The 13,438-nt window shown below is 36.4% G+C and overlaps 1 protein-coding gene across 1 annotated transcript in view; it reads right to left on the bottom strand.

Moving 5' to 3' along the window:
- Window positions 1-13,438, bottom strand: part of Erbb4 (erb-b2 receptor tyrosine kinase 4) — a 708,134-nt gene that overhangs the window by 246,363 nt on the left and 448,333 nt on the right. Inside the window, exons 15-16 of the mRNA XM_052191829.1 lie at window positions 8,876-8,969; window positions 1,575-1,729 (exon numbers count right to left, since the gene is read on the bottom strand). Coding sequence (XP_052047789.1) covers window positions 1,575-1,729; window positions 8,876-8,969 — 249 coding nt within the window. The remainder of the gene's footprint in view (window positions 1-1,574; window positions 1,730-8,875; window positions 8,970-13,438) is intronic.

Here is a 13,438-nt window from a genome sequence, read left to right as displayed (position 1 = left end):
CTGATGGCTTCATTGTAATTAGATTTGCAAAAACAGCAAAAGGTCTCATTTTGAATGGCAACAGCTGTTGACATCGATATTATATTGAATAATTTACCGGTTTAATTTTAGTTGCAAAACAATAAAACCCTCTTGTGGATGATTTTCACAGGCAAAGTTTTTTTCTTTTTCTTGCTGACTCCTCTACACCAGCAGCACTAGTTCTATTTTTTTTTCAAAAATACTCTCAACTCAAGTGTTCCAAAACTCACAAGGGGAACCGTTTATTACTTCTGTTTTCCTTGAAGCAAAGTGTGTAGGTGACTGTCTCAGTGCCTTCAGCCTGTGTGCTTATGCAGAAACTAAGCAGTTGGCAGTCAGCTCTTCTGGGCTGCATTTGACTTTTATTGCAGAATATTGTTTTACCTTCTGAGGATCTGCAAATTCGCAGAGTGACTTAGCTGATTTCATGACCAGTAGGAAGTTCTAGAAGCATCCAAAAATTGATGTTGTCTTGGCAGAAATGGATACTGCTCATTCTCCTTTTTCAATATCTTCTAAGAGCAAGGCCTTCATCTGGTAGGACAATCTCTTTACATAACCTCTACTTTCCTGCCAGATATAGTGTCCAATTAAGTACATACATGGGTTTCTGTGCATATACTGAAGGTATGAACTGACAATGGAGGTGAGATTTTATGAGAAAAGGATAGTGTGTTAAAATGTTTTCAACTCTATCAATATTTATCTTTTAGAGGATACAAAAGGAGAATTCTTACTGAGATAAGACAGTTTTTTTTTTAATGAAATGGATTTGGATCTTCTTGAGGTGACATTATTTTCACAGGTGTACAGTGTTCTCTCACCAGTGTCTCCATAAGTGGCCATAACACTGAACAAAAACAATTTCATTAATTTGCATTTACACAATTATTATCAATACCACAGGTTATGCTGCACAACAATTTCTCAAGTGGAAAATAGGTATGTATCTCTCTAAATTGTTTCATGACAGTGAAAGAATTCTATGTTATAGGACAATGTCCAATGGAATCACTCACATGACTATCAACAGTATTAGTTGTAAACACATATGTGTAAACATACATATGAGCACACTATCATTTCTTCATTCTCTTTCATGGTTGCCTGGTATCAGGTTTCATTGAAGGATTAATCCAAAGTGGTAAGTGTTAAAGAGATATTCTTATTTTAGGTTTTAATAGTAAAGAAATAGAAACCATTTTATACATTTAATGAAAAATCTCTATGACATAAGTACTATATTGTATCTTTTACTAAGTTGAATCTATTATAAAAAGTGAGTGATTTCTAGACTGCATCCAAAGCACACTAGCTTCCTGAAGGTGTTAATACGGTGGTAAAAGTAGGTTAATTATAAGCAGAGATATTTCAGAGGTTCACCTAGAAAGAATTTCTGTCAAAATCAACATGTAAAATATAATGATACATTTCATTTCCAGATATTATTTCAGTGTAAGTGGACAGCATTGTGGAGACTGAGTAATGAAACATTAATCCTTTCAACTGGAAACACATACATGCCTTAGTACTGGACCACTGAGGATGCTTACCCCTGGGTGCAGTTTGGATGACAAGGGTGGCACTCCCGATCCTGATCTGCATATTTAAAAATGAAACTGTTCGCTCCTTGTAGGCCATCTGGACATTTCTCCACACAATTTGGACCATCCTTAAAATGAGAACACTTAGTACAGTTGTCAGGTCCCTGAGATATGAAAGAAAGAAAAAAATATGGAGAAAGACAATTGGGTTCAATTCACTTTGCAATGTATTTATGTGATTTAGTTTTCTTAAGCATTTGTGAATGACAAATTTATTGCCCTCTAAGGAGAAGCATTCCATTAGCAGCACAGTAGTTATAGCTTCTGAAGTATAACTGGCACGAAGAGATCCTTCAGGCTCTTCTTTGCAATTCTGCATGTAGTGAAATCATGCTAGCATCATGGTATCAAATATATTCTGGAAACATGCCCCCTTTGAAGTCAGCATGTCTCACTTTGCTATTCTTCATGTCATTTTGCTAATGTGACTTAATTTTATCACTAATATGCCCCAATGTTTTTGTTGTTATTGTTGTTGCATATTTCTTTCAAAAGGGTATCAACATTTTCTTCTTGTGGATCATTCCTAATGATATTATACAGTAACAGGATATGTAAACAATACATTTTCCAAAGGTAAGTTTATCGCCGTTACTGGGAAAATATGTATCCACCAAAGAGCTAATGAGATATAATACGAAATGAAAATTAGAATCCACTGCTTTTCATAGCATGCATGATTTTACAATGACTATTTAAAAAATAAACTTTAAAAGTACCATGATGGAATTAACAGGTATTAAGCATCCTATACACATAAGAATTTCTTGGTTACTCTTTGTCTCAAATTGTCTTATGCTGATGATTAAAAGGAGGTGATATATACTTATATGAATTTTTGAAAACCGTAAACTAGTCCTTAGACTCATATAATGTACTTTCTGATAAGCAAATATCAAAAATTATATTATAAATGTTTTAAAAGTTAAAAACACCACAGTATGAAGAAACTTATCCAATGATGAAGGTAAATTTACATTACTAAGTAAAATGTAGTGAAATAGATTATATATAATGATTTTAATAAGTACAAAATTCATAAGCAAAAATAATATGAAAGCTATAATAAAAGTAATATGTATTTGCCTGTTTTTCATTTCTATTTTTATTTTTAAGACAGTGTCTCTAAGTTAAGCCCACAGTGGTCTCAAACACAGAATTTTCCTTCATCAGCCTCCAGATGGATGGCTTCTATGTATGTGTCATCATGCCAAGTCCCAAGACTGACATTTTAATACTAATATTAACATCTAAGAAAGATACTTTTGTAGCAGTACGTTTGCAAGAAAGACATCGTATATTTTAAAATTAGTATATTTTGAGAAAGTTGTGAGCATTTTAATTAAAATACTGGTTTTTTCATGGTTGTGATCTTAACTATATAAAAAAATGATAACCTAAAGTTAGCTAAATATTATGTCGGAAATAATGCAACAAAAGCAAAAAGAATTGTCTAATGAAAGATAGTAATGTAAACAATAAAAGGTAATCAGAAAGAAGCTAGTGAGCTTAGATAAAGTAGCTATCTATTCCATTATTTTGATGTGAAACTCAGAACTAAACAAAACTAAACTAAAATAATTTTAAATTACCCTATGAAATCTGATCCCCATTCTTCCTAAAGAGTTGCTAATGTTACTTCTCATTTCCTTCCAAAGAAGAATACTTCACATGCTTCCAATTTTAACACCTGTTCATGGGTACTTAGGCACGTAATACTATCTATTATCTGAAATCATTTACTGTGCAAGTATGATCAGTGGCATGACTTATTCTACAAGACAAGAGACATGCTTCTTGCAGAATTCAGAATAAAGCTTATAATATGTAAATTAGGTAAAGTCTGAATCAGGTATTATTTTTCTATTAAATTCTTATAAAATGATACCCAGGCAAATATTACAATATACAAAAATGTCACAAACTAAATAAATTTTCATTAATTACATTCTAATATGATCATTTCATGACTATTTATTTCACCAGGATACAAAACAAAGTGTCCTCAGATGGCATAGGTAAAATGCATTTTAACAAGTTTCTAAGTGGTTGAAGTGCACTGACTCCTATTTTATTTTCCTATATAGAATCACCTAATGATTATGTTAGGCAATCATCTAATGCATACTCACACATTATCAAGGATTTTAAGGGCCTATGTCCAATGACTGACAAAGATGAAAGCTTCATTCTTTCTTCACTCTGATACTAAACTGCCTCTGAACTCAGCAATCTAGACAGCCAATAAAGTGACAGATTAAATCCTGATGTGCACATTACATTATTTTTTTTTCTCAGTGCCAGTTGATTATTTCAGGTAGCTTCTAAAGAACAAAGCTACTATTCACAACTATACCGTGATGCTCTATTATTCCTTTTGGAGGACTGCCATTCACCTCCCAGTGAAGCTAAGACCAAGTTTACTTTGAATAATGAAATAAAGTGGAAGCCATGCATAAGAGGGTGAGGGCTGAATAGCTCCAGCCTCCTCCTGCCATTCTGCCAGTAGGAACCCTTCATGTAGAAGTGAGGATGGTGTAAATCCAGAGCTTATGAGTCATAACAAAGAGGTCAAAAAATCCGATCCTAGTATTTTTTCTCAGAAAAATATATATTTAATTTTTTATGTACTGTACTCTGAAAGTCTTAAAACTATTAAAAAGTTAATGACTGAGCCATCTCTCCATCCTAACCCTAACCCTAATACTGAAAAACAGGGTGGGGCTGGATCAGGTATGGGAGGAAATGGGCAAGATGTACAGAACATTTCAGAAAAATGAACAGAGGTAGCAATAGGCAATGGGGAACTGGGGGTAGCCCACCAGAAAATCCCAGAAGGCAGAAAAGCAAGAGGCTCCAAGGACCTATGGGGATAATATTAGCTCTCAACAAAGGGGAGAAAGAACCTTTAGAGACCATATCCAGAAGTTAGGCATGGGCCCTGGTTGAGGAATGGGGCCACCCACCCATCTCAAAAATATTAACCCAGAATTGCACCTGTCTAAAGAAAACACAGGGGCAAAAAGTGGAGCAGAGGCTGAAAGAAAGACCATCCAGAAACTGCCCTACCTGGGGATCCATCCCATATGCAGCTACCAAACCAGGACACTATTGCTAATGCCAACTAGTGCTGACAGAAGCTTGATACAGTTGTCTCCTGAACACAGGGAGCCCAATGGAAGAGTCAGGGGGAGGACTGAAGGAGCTAGAGGGTTTTGTAACCCCATAGGAAGAACAGCAATGTCAACCAACCAGACGCCCCTCCCCCCAAACTCCTAAGGACTAAACCACCAAGCAAAGAGTACACATGGAGGGACTCATGGCTTCAGCTTCATATGTAGCAGAGGATAATCTTATTTGGCATCAACGGGAGGGAAGGCCCTTGGTCCTGTGGAGGCTTGATGCCCCAGTGTAGGGGAATACTAGAGTGGTGAGGTGGGAGTGGGTAGGTGGGGAAGCACCCTCATAGAAGTAGGGGGAAGGGGAAACCAGGAAAGGGACTACCATTTGAAATGTAAATAAATAAAATAACCAATAATTTTTTTGGATACCAACGTTTTCTTTTATATTAGATATTTGCTTTATTTACATTTCAAATGATATCCCCTTTCCGAGTTACCCCCCAAAATCCCCTATCCCATTGCCCCTCCCCCTGTTGATCCCCTCCCCTTAAATTTCCTGAAGGGAAACAGGGGAGGAGTGAAAAGGGCAGCAAGGGACAGTATATTCACCTTAGAGAAATGAAGTGCATGTGCATGAAATGTTAAACTTTTGTATTTATGTGCTTTGATGTTCTGCCCCCATGTCAGTCTGGGTGTGAGTGTCAGGTCCTCTGGAACTTGAGTTACAGACAGTTGTGAACTGTCATGTGGGAGCTTGGAATTGAACGCCTATTCTGTGGAAAAACAGCTAGTGCTCTTAACTCTATAGCTATCTCTCCAGCATGGAAGCATCAGACATTTTAAAACATGCACCACTATGTTTATAGCAGCCTTATTTATAATAACCAGAAGCTGGAAAGAACCCAGATGTCTCTCAATGGAGGAATGGATACAGAAATGTGATATATTTACACAATGGAATACTACTCAGCAATTAAAAACAATGAATTCATGAAATGTTTAGGCAAATGGTTGGAACTGGAAAATATCATCCTAAGTGAGGAAACCCAATCACAAAAGAATACACATGGAATGCCATCACTGATAAGTGGATATTAATTAGCTCAGAAGCTCTGAATACTCAAGACACAATTAGCATATCAAATGATTCCCAAGAAGGAAGGAGGAAGGAGAGGAGAGGGCCCTGGTCCTGGAAAGACTTTATCCAGCATTATATGGGGGTACCAGGACAGAAAAATGGGAGGGGGTGATTAGAGAATGGGTAGAGAGGAGAGGGCTTATGGGACATATGGGGAGGGGTGAACTGGAAAAGGGAAAAGCATTTGGAATGTAAACAAAGAATATAGAAAATAAAAAAATTAAAAAAACAGGTATCTCCTGTGAAATTATGTTAGCAAAATACAGTGTAGTGCATATTATACTTAGACTTCATAAGCAAATTAATTTTCTATGACTAGAATTAATTGTACTGAGAGTAGTAGTTTTTAGTAACACTTTGTTACTTTGAAATCTCAGAAAGGCAGGGACTACTGAAATATAAAAATATCAGATTTAAAGTACAGATTGTGAACTAAATGAGAAAAAAACTAATAGGAATAAATTCATGATTTTTTGAAGACTAATACTGAATAATGGGTAAAATATAAAAACAACAATGGAACTTGGTGCAAATAAACAGTAAATAGTCACACATACTGGACAAAAATTATTTTTCTTTGAGATTTGAGAAGAATAAAAGAGGCAGAAAAAGAACAGGAAATTATATATGTCAAAAAATATTAAGTTAAAAAAGATGGAAATCCACAGTAAGCAATGGAGCAACAACAGCACTTGCAGTAATCAACAAACTAAACAGCGTGTGCATGGTCAACCAGGGGAGTCACTTTTTTCTCTCTGAAAACCCCAATCCCTTCCCCCCTTCCTCTGCTCACTAACCCATCCACTCCTGCTTCCCTGTCCTGGCATTCCCCTACACTGGGGCGACAAGCTTTCACAGGACTAAGAGCCTATCTTCCCTTTGATGTCCAGCAAGGCCATCCTCTGCTACATATGTAGCTGCAGCCATGGGTCCCTCCATGTGCACTCTTTGGTTGGTAGTTTAGTCTCTGGGAACTCTGGGGGTACTGGTTGACTCATATTGCTGTTCTTGCAAAGGAGGTTGCAATCTCCTTCAGCTTCCTGGGTCCTTTTCTCTAGATTCTCCATTGGGAACCCTGTGCTCAGTCCAGTGGTTGGCTGAGAGCATCCCCCTCTGTATTGTCAGGCAATGGCAGAGTCTCCCAGGAGACAACTATATCATGCTCCTGTCAGCAATCACTTGTTGGTATTCTGAGTAGTGTCTGGGTTTGGTAACTGTATATAGGATGCATCCCCAGGTGGAGCAGTCTCAGGATGGCCTTTCCTTCAGCCTCTGTTCCACAATTTGTCTCTGTATCTCCTCCCATGGGTATTTTGTTCCCCCTTCTAAGAAGGACCAAAATATCCACACTTTGCTCTTCCTTCTTCTTGAGCTTCATGTGGTCTGTGAATCATATCTTTGGTATTCTGAGCTTCTGGGCTAATATCCACTCATCAGGGAGTGCATACTATGTGTGGTCTTTTATGATTGGGTTACCTCACTCAGGATGATATTTTCCAGTTCCATCCACTTGCCTAAGAGTTTCATGAATCCATTGTTTTAGCTGAGTAATACTGCATTGTGTAAATGTACCACATTTTCTGTACCCATTGCTCTGTTGAGGGACATCTGGAATATTTCTCTAAGACTAAGTCTAATACACACTAACTAGGTCTAGAGACATTTGATGCTCCAGCTTTAACAGGAGGAAATGGCCCACGTTTATTATTTTATCATTCAATTTCAAGTGTTTAAATTCTAAATAAACCTAATTTCCATTAGCTGACTTACTGCCACCTAAATATGAAAGCCTTAAGGTGCTCTTATAGACTCCTCAACCTGCTTCCCCAACCCACTGGGGAAACCTCCTTTCTTTTTGATGGGATATGTTTATCTGGGAATTTGCCTGTCTCATGCAACAGATCAACTGCATTATCACGATTCTTCACAGGAGAGAAACACAGCAATTTTGGCTGCTCTTAGACCATATATATGTTAAGGAACAACATTTCATCCTAGTTGTTCATCATACATAGTTGCATTTCCATTTCGTGAAGGCTTGCCTTTTCACATGCATTGATCTGCATCAGTCCTAGGAAAAATAGACTTTACCACATCCTGTAAGAAGTGTTCCAGGCTGGCTCTCTGAGGCCTGATGGAAGTTTGGAGGGATAATGTCTTTATTTTTCCAAGTGGCTTAAATGCTGAATAAGCATATGCCTAGAAAAATGTATCGTATTTAGAGTTTAAATACGTTTTCATGAAACCAGAGCTCTTGATTGTACCCAAATGTAGATGTCCCCAATTCCCTGCTAAAAGGTGCCTCAGTAACAGAAGAACTAAGTATTTATGTAAATAAGGATGAATGGATCAATTTTAACGACACAGATTGATCTTGAAAAACCCAAGGTGTGGAAACCAAAGGGTGAGGTATTCTCAGAATTAGAAGCCCTTTCTCCTTAATATAACTTTCAATTGTGGAAAAAAGCCTCCCAGCTCTTAGGGTTTTCATGATAGATATATATTCTTAGGATCCTTCTCTCTAGTACAGCATTGATTATGCTGTTTTATGTCTTAGGAAGCTCATCTAATCCATTTACTAGTATTCTCCATACTGCCATCATACACACTAATTAACAGCATTATAATTTTCTCCAGAACTTGTTTATTTCATTTTCTTATTCATTTGTGGTTTTACTTCAATTATTATTATTTAAGCTGATTACTTATTTGTCTATCTCTCAGTAGTGTATCTTGCCCCAAGAACTCTATTCCTTTAGTCTTCTTATTCAAATATAGTATTCGGAGAATATTTATATGATATTGGATTTCCTAATATTTTAATCTCTCTTATGAATCTATATGTTTCCAGATTTAAACACTAAACATGGTTTCCCTTAGTATCCCATAGATGCCAATTGAATCAACATACAGATACAAAGCAATGACATGAAGTTTATATACAAGATACCAAATGAGTGATCACACCCACTAAAATTCCTCAGGCTTACCGGTCCATGGCATGTGAGGAGTCCATCTTCCATTTTCTCACACTGGGAGTCACACTCCACACAGATGGAGCCATTTTCAAACTCTCGGAATTCCCTGTGAAAATATCAACAGCATGAGAAGGTGTAAGCAAACAAGCCATCAACTTAACAAATGAAGCAACATCTGCTAAGAGTGCTATTGGCAGAGTAAATTCTTGAGTTTGTTTCTCTAATGTGCCAGGAGCCACAGATGCACTTTCCTATGCATTAAGGAGGAAGCTTTCCATTAAAAGAAAAGATATACAGCAGCCAGATGGTTTTCCTTGCCCTTTATTGGGCTCAACAATTGTCTCATTCGGGAAAGCTCTCTCCTGTGACAGATATTCTAGTACTTTCCCAAAATAGAAAATAATCTCTTTTGATGACACAGCAGAATCACCTTTACTTCTTTGAGTAAGATTGCATCTGTTTGATTCCCTATAAAACATTCTTCTTAGTTGAAGTTTTAATTTCTAAACCATTGTGGTTTTTAATTGCTGGCTAGATAAATGTGCTCCAGTCTTGTCCTTCACATCCCAAGACTATTAAATTTTTTGGCTAAACTTCAAAACAGATTTTGATATCTTATCTCCTGTTAAAACATCAAACTTAGAGTATTAGAAATATCTTTTTATGTTAGATTTTATTTTCTTAGATTATTGGTCTAATATTATTACATTCCTTTCAGTCTAATTCTTTTTGAAGCATCTGTATATCTATTATCATAAATAGTTTCGTTTAATGTACATAGTTCAAAACTTTATTTTTGCAATCTAATTGTGATTATGACACTCCTTTTATATCATTAAAATTTATGTATATTTATATATTATGTGTTTTGAATAGATAATTATCCCTTTAAAAGTCTAATATAAATATTTTACTTTGGTAATTGGGAACCAGTCATTTATTCTATGTTAAATTTTTTCTGGTTTCACTAAAATACAAAATGAAATCTTGGATAAGATAATTTAGTGTCATTAACAAAGTTGATCACTAATTAAATTTGTATATCTAATTTTGGTATAATTTTCTGCCTTAGTGTCCTGAGCTATTTTTTGAAACCAATATCCACATGAATGCTATAATTATAAATTAATTATGTAATAAATTCTAAAAGGTTCCTTTCCCTTTTTGTTTCATTTGAACATATAAAGTCTTAATAAGCAATGGAATTCCAAAGCGTAAGTTATGTATTCTGCTGTTTAAATTAACACTAAACCTACATTTCTATTTTATTAATATTTAAAATTAAGACATAATTCATTAAGCTTCTTTAAGCATTTTCACACATATATGCTATTATGATTTTTTTTCAAAGGCAAAAGTGTTATGTACGGTTTCAAGCATCAGTAAGTTATTATGTGTATAGAACCTATACATTTAGCCACATTGTCTTAGTACTTTTACAGTAAGATATTAATTTTAGATAAAACCTTTCATAATTTTTTTATTTAGAAATCACAATTATAAAACAAGTCTTCTTTTTGTGCTCCATTAATACAAGTGAGGTAAAGTACTTGACTAATGTTGTCATTAGAATAATAGTAAAATGACTCGGGGGAGGCTATTTAAAGTCGTCAAAAAATTACAAAAAATGTCTAAAGAAATTTTATGAGAGACTAGTAAGCTTATGAGCTTCAGATAATTACTAGTTTTGAATAAAAGACTTTGGTCATTATGGGGTTATGGGGAAAAATGAAGAACATAATTTGTATGCTTCTGAAACTTAGGCTGTACATATTCCTCTATCCAAGTGTCCACCTGTCTATACACAATTAAAGAGTAAACACATGTCATAGGAGCAATGGGGGCATCATTACTTTTCCTTGCTAACTTCCAATTACAGGGTTCCTGATATTCTTTTTGTTTTGTTTGTTTTGTTCTGTTTTTTAATTTATTGATATATTTATTTACATTTCAAATGATTTCCCCTTTTCTGGACCCCGAATCCCCGAAAGTCCCATCAGTCCCCTTCCCTCCCCCTGTTTTCCCACCCAACCCTTCCCACTTCCCTGTTCTGATTTTGCTCTATACTGCTTCACTGAACAAGTCTTTTCAGAACAAGGGGCCACTCCTCCCTTCTTCTTGTACCTCATTTGATGTGTGGATTATGTTTTGGGTATTCCAGTTTTCTAGGTTAATATCCACTTATTAGTGAGTGCATACCATGATTCACCTTTTGAGTCTGGGTTACCTCACTTTGTATGATGTTCTCTAGCTCCATCCACTTGCCTAAGAATTTCATGAATTCATTGTTTCTAATGGATGAATAGCACTCCATTGTGTAGATATACCACATTTTTTGCATCCACTCTTCTGTTGAGGGATACCTGGGTTCTTTCCAGCATCTGGCAATTATAAATAGGGCTGCTATGAACATAGTAGAGCATGTATCCTTATTACATCATGGGGAATCCTCTGGGTATATGCCCAGGAGTGGTATAGCAGGATCTTCTGGAAGTGAGGTGCCCAGTTTTCGGAGGAAGCGCCAGACTGCTTTCCAGAGTGGTTGTACCAATTTGCAAACCCACCAGCAGTGGAGGAGTGTTCCTCTTTCTCCACATCCTCTCCAACACCTGCTGTCTCCTGAATTTTTAATCTTAGCCATTCTGACTGGTGTAAGGTGAAATCACAGGGTTGTTTTGATTTGCATTTCCCTAATGACTAATGAAGTTGAACATTTTTTAAGGTGTTTCTCTGCCATCTTAAGTTCTTCAGGTGAGAATTCTTTGTTTAACTCTGTACCGCATTATTAATAGGGTTGTTTGGTTTTCTGGAGTCTAACTTCTTGAGTTCTTTATATATATTGGATATTAGCCCTCTATCTGATGTAGGATTGGTGAAGATCTTTTCCCAATTTGTTGGTTGCCGATTTGTCCTTTTGATGGTGTCCTTTGCCGTACAGAAACTTTGTAATTTTATGAGGTCCCATTTGTCAATTCTTGATCTTAGAGAATATGCTATTGGTGTTCTGTTCAGAAACTTTCTCCCTATACCGATGTCCTCAAGGGTCTTCCCCAGTTTCTTTTCTAGTAGCTTCAGAGTGTCTGGCTTTATGTGGAGGTCCTTGATCCATTTGGATTTGAGCTTAGTACAAGAAGACAAGGATGGATCAATTCGCATTCTTCTGCATGCCGACCTCCAGTTGAACCAGCACCATTTGTTGAAAAGGCTATCTTTTTTCCATTGGATGTTTTCAGCCTCTTTGTCAAGGATCAAGTGGCCATAGGTGTGTGGGTTCATTTCTGGATCTTCAATTCTGTTCCATTGATCTGCCTGCAGGTCACTGTACCAATACCATGCAGTTTTTAACACTATTGCTCTGTAGTATTGCTTGAGGTCAGGGATACTGATTCCCCCAGACTTTCTTTTGTTGCTGAGAATAGTTTTAGCTATCCTGGGTTTTTTGTTATTCCAGATGAATTTGAGAATTGCTTTTTCTAACACTGTGAAGAATTGAGTTGGGATTTTGATGGGTATTGCATTGAATCTGTAGATTGCTTTTGGCAAAATGTCCATTTTAACTATATTGATCCTGCTGATCCATGAGCATGGGAGGTTTTCCCATTTTTTGAGGTCTTCTTCCATTTCCTTCTTGTGAGTCTTGAAGTTCTTGTCATACAGATCTTTCACATGTTTCGTAAGAGTCACCCCAAGGTACTTTATACTGTTTGTGGCTATTGTGAAGGGGGTCATTTCCCTAATTTCTTTCTCAGCCTGCTTATCCTTTGAGTATATGAAGGCCACTGATTTGCTTGAGTTGATTTGATAACCTGCTATTTTGCTGAAGTTGTTTATCAGCTGTAGGAGTTCTCTAGTGGAGTTTTTTGGGTCACTTAGGTAGACTATCATGTCATCTGCAAATAATGATAGTTTGACTTCTTCCTTTCCAATTTGTATCCCTTTGACTTCCTTATGTTGTCTAATTGCCCGAGCTAGTACCTCAAGTATAATATTGAAAAGATAAGGAGAAAGGGGGGCAGCCCTGTCTAGTCCCTGATTTTAGTGGGATTGCTTCAAGTTTCTCTCCATTTAGTTTGATGCTGGCTACCGGTTTGCTGTATATTACTTTTATTATGTTTAGGTATGGGCCTTGAATTCCTTTTCTTTCCAAGACTTTAAGCATGAAAGGATGCTGAATTTTGTCAAATGCTTTTTCAGCATCCAATGAAATGACCATGTGTTTTTTTTTCTTTGAATTTGTTTCTGTAGTGGATTGCATTGATGGATTTCCGTATATTGAACCAACCCTGCATCCCTGGGATAAAGCCTACTTGATCATGTTGGATGATCGTTTTGATGTGTTCTTGGATTCGGTTGGCAAGAATTTTATTGAGTATTTTTGCATCGATATTCATAAGGAAGATTGGTCTGAAGTTTTCTTTCTTTGTTGGATCTTTGTGTGGTTTTGGTATCAGCGTAATTGTGGCTTCGTAGAAGGAATTGGGTAGTTTTCCTTCTGTTTCTATTTTGTGGAATAGTTTGAAGAGTATTGGTGTTAGGTCTTCTTTGAAGGTCTGATAGAATTCTGCACTGAAACCA

The sequence above is a fragment of the Apodemus sylvaticus genome, chromosome 9, assembly GCF_947179515.1.
Source record: "Apodemus sylvaticus chromosome 9, mApoSyl1.1, whole genome shotgun sequence".
Classification (NCBI taxonomy): domain Eukaryota; kingdom Metazoa; phylum Chordata; class Mammalia; order Rodentia; family Muridae; genus Apodemus; species Apodemus sylvaticus.
This window is presented reverse-complemented; position numbering and strand designations above follow the sequence as displayed.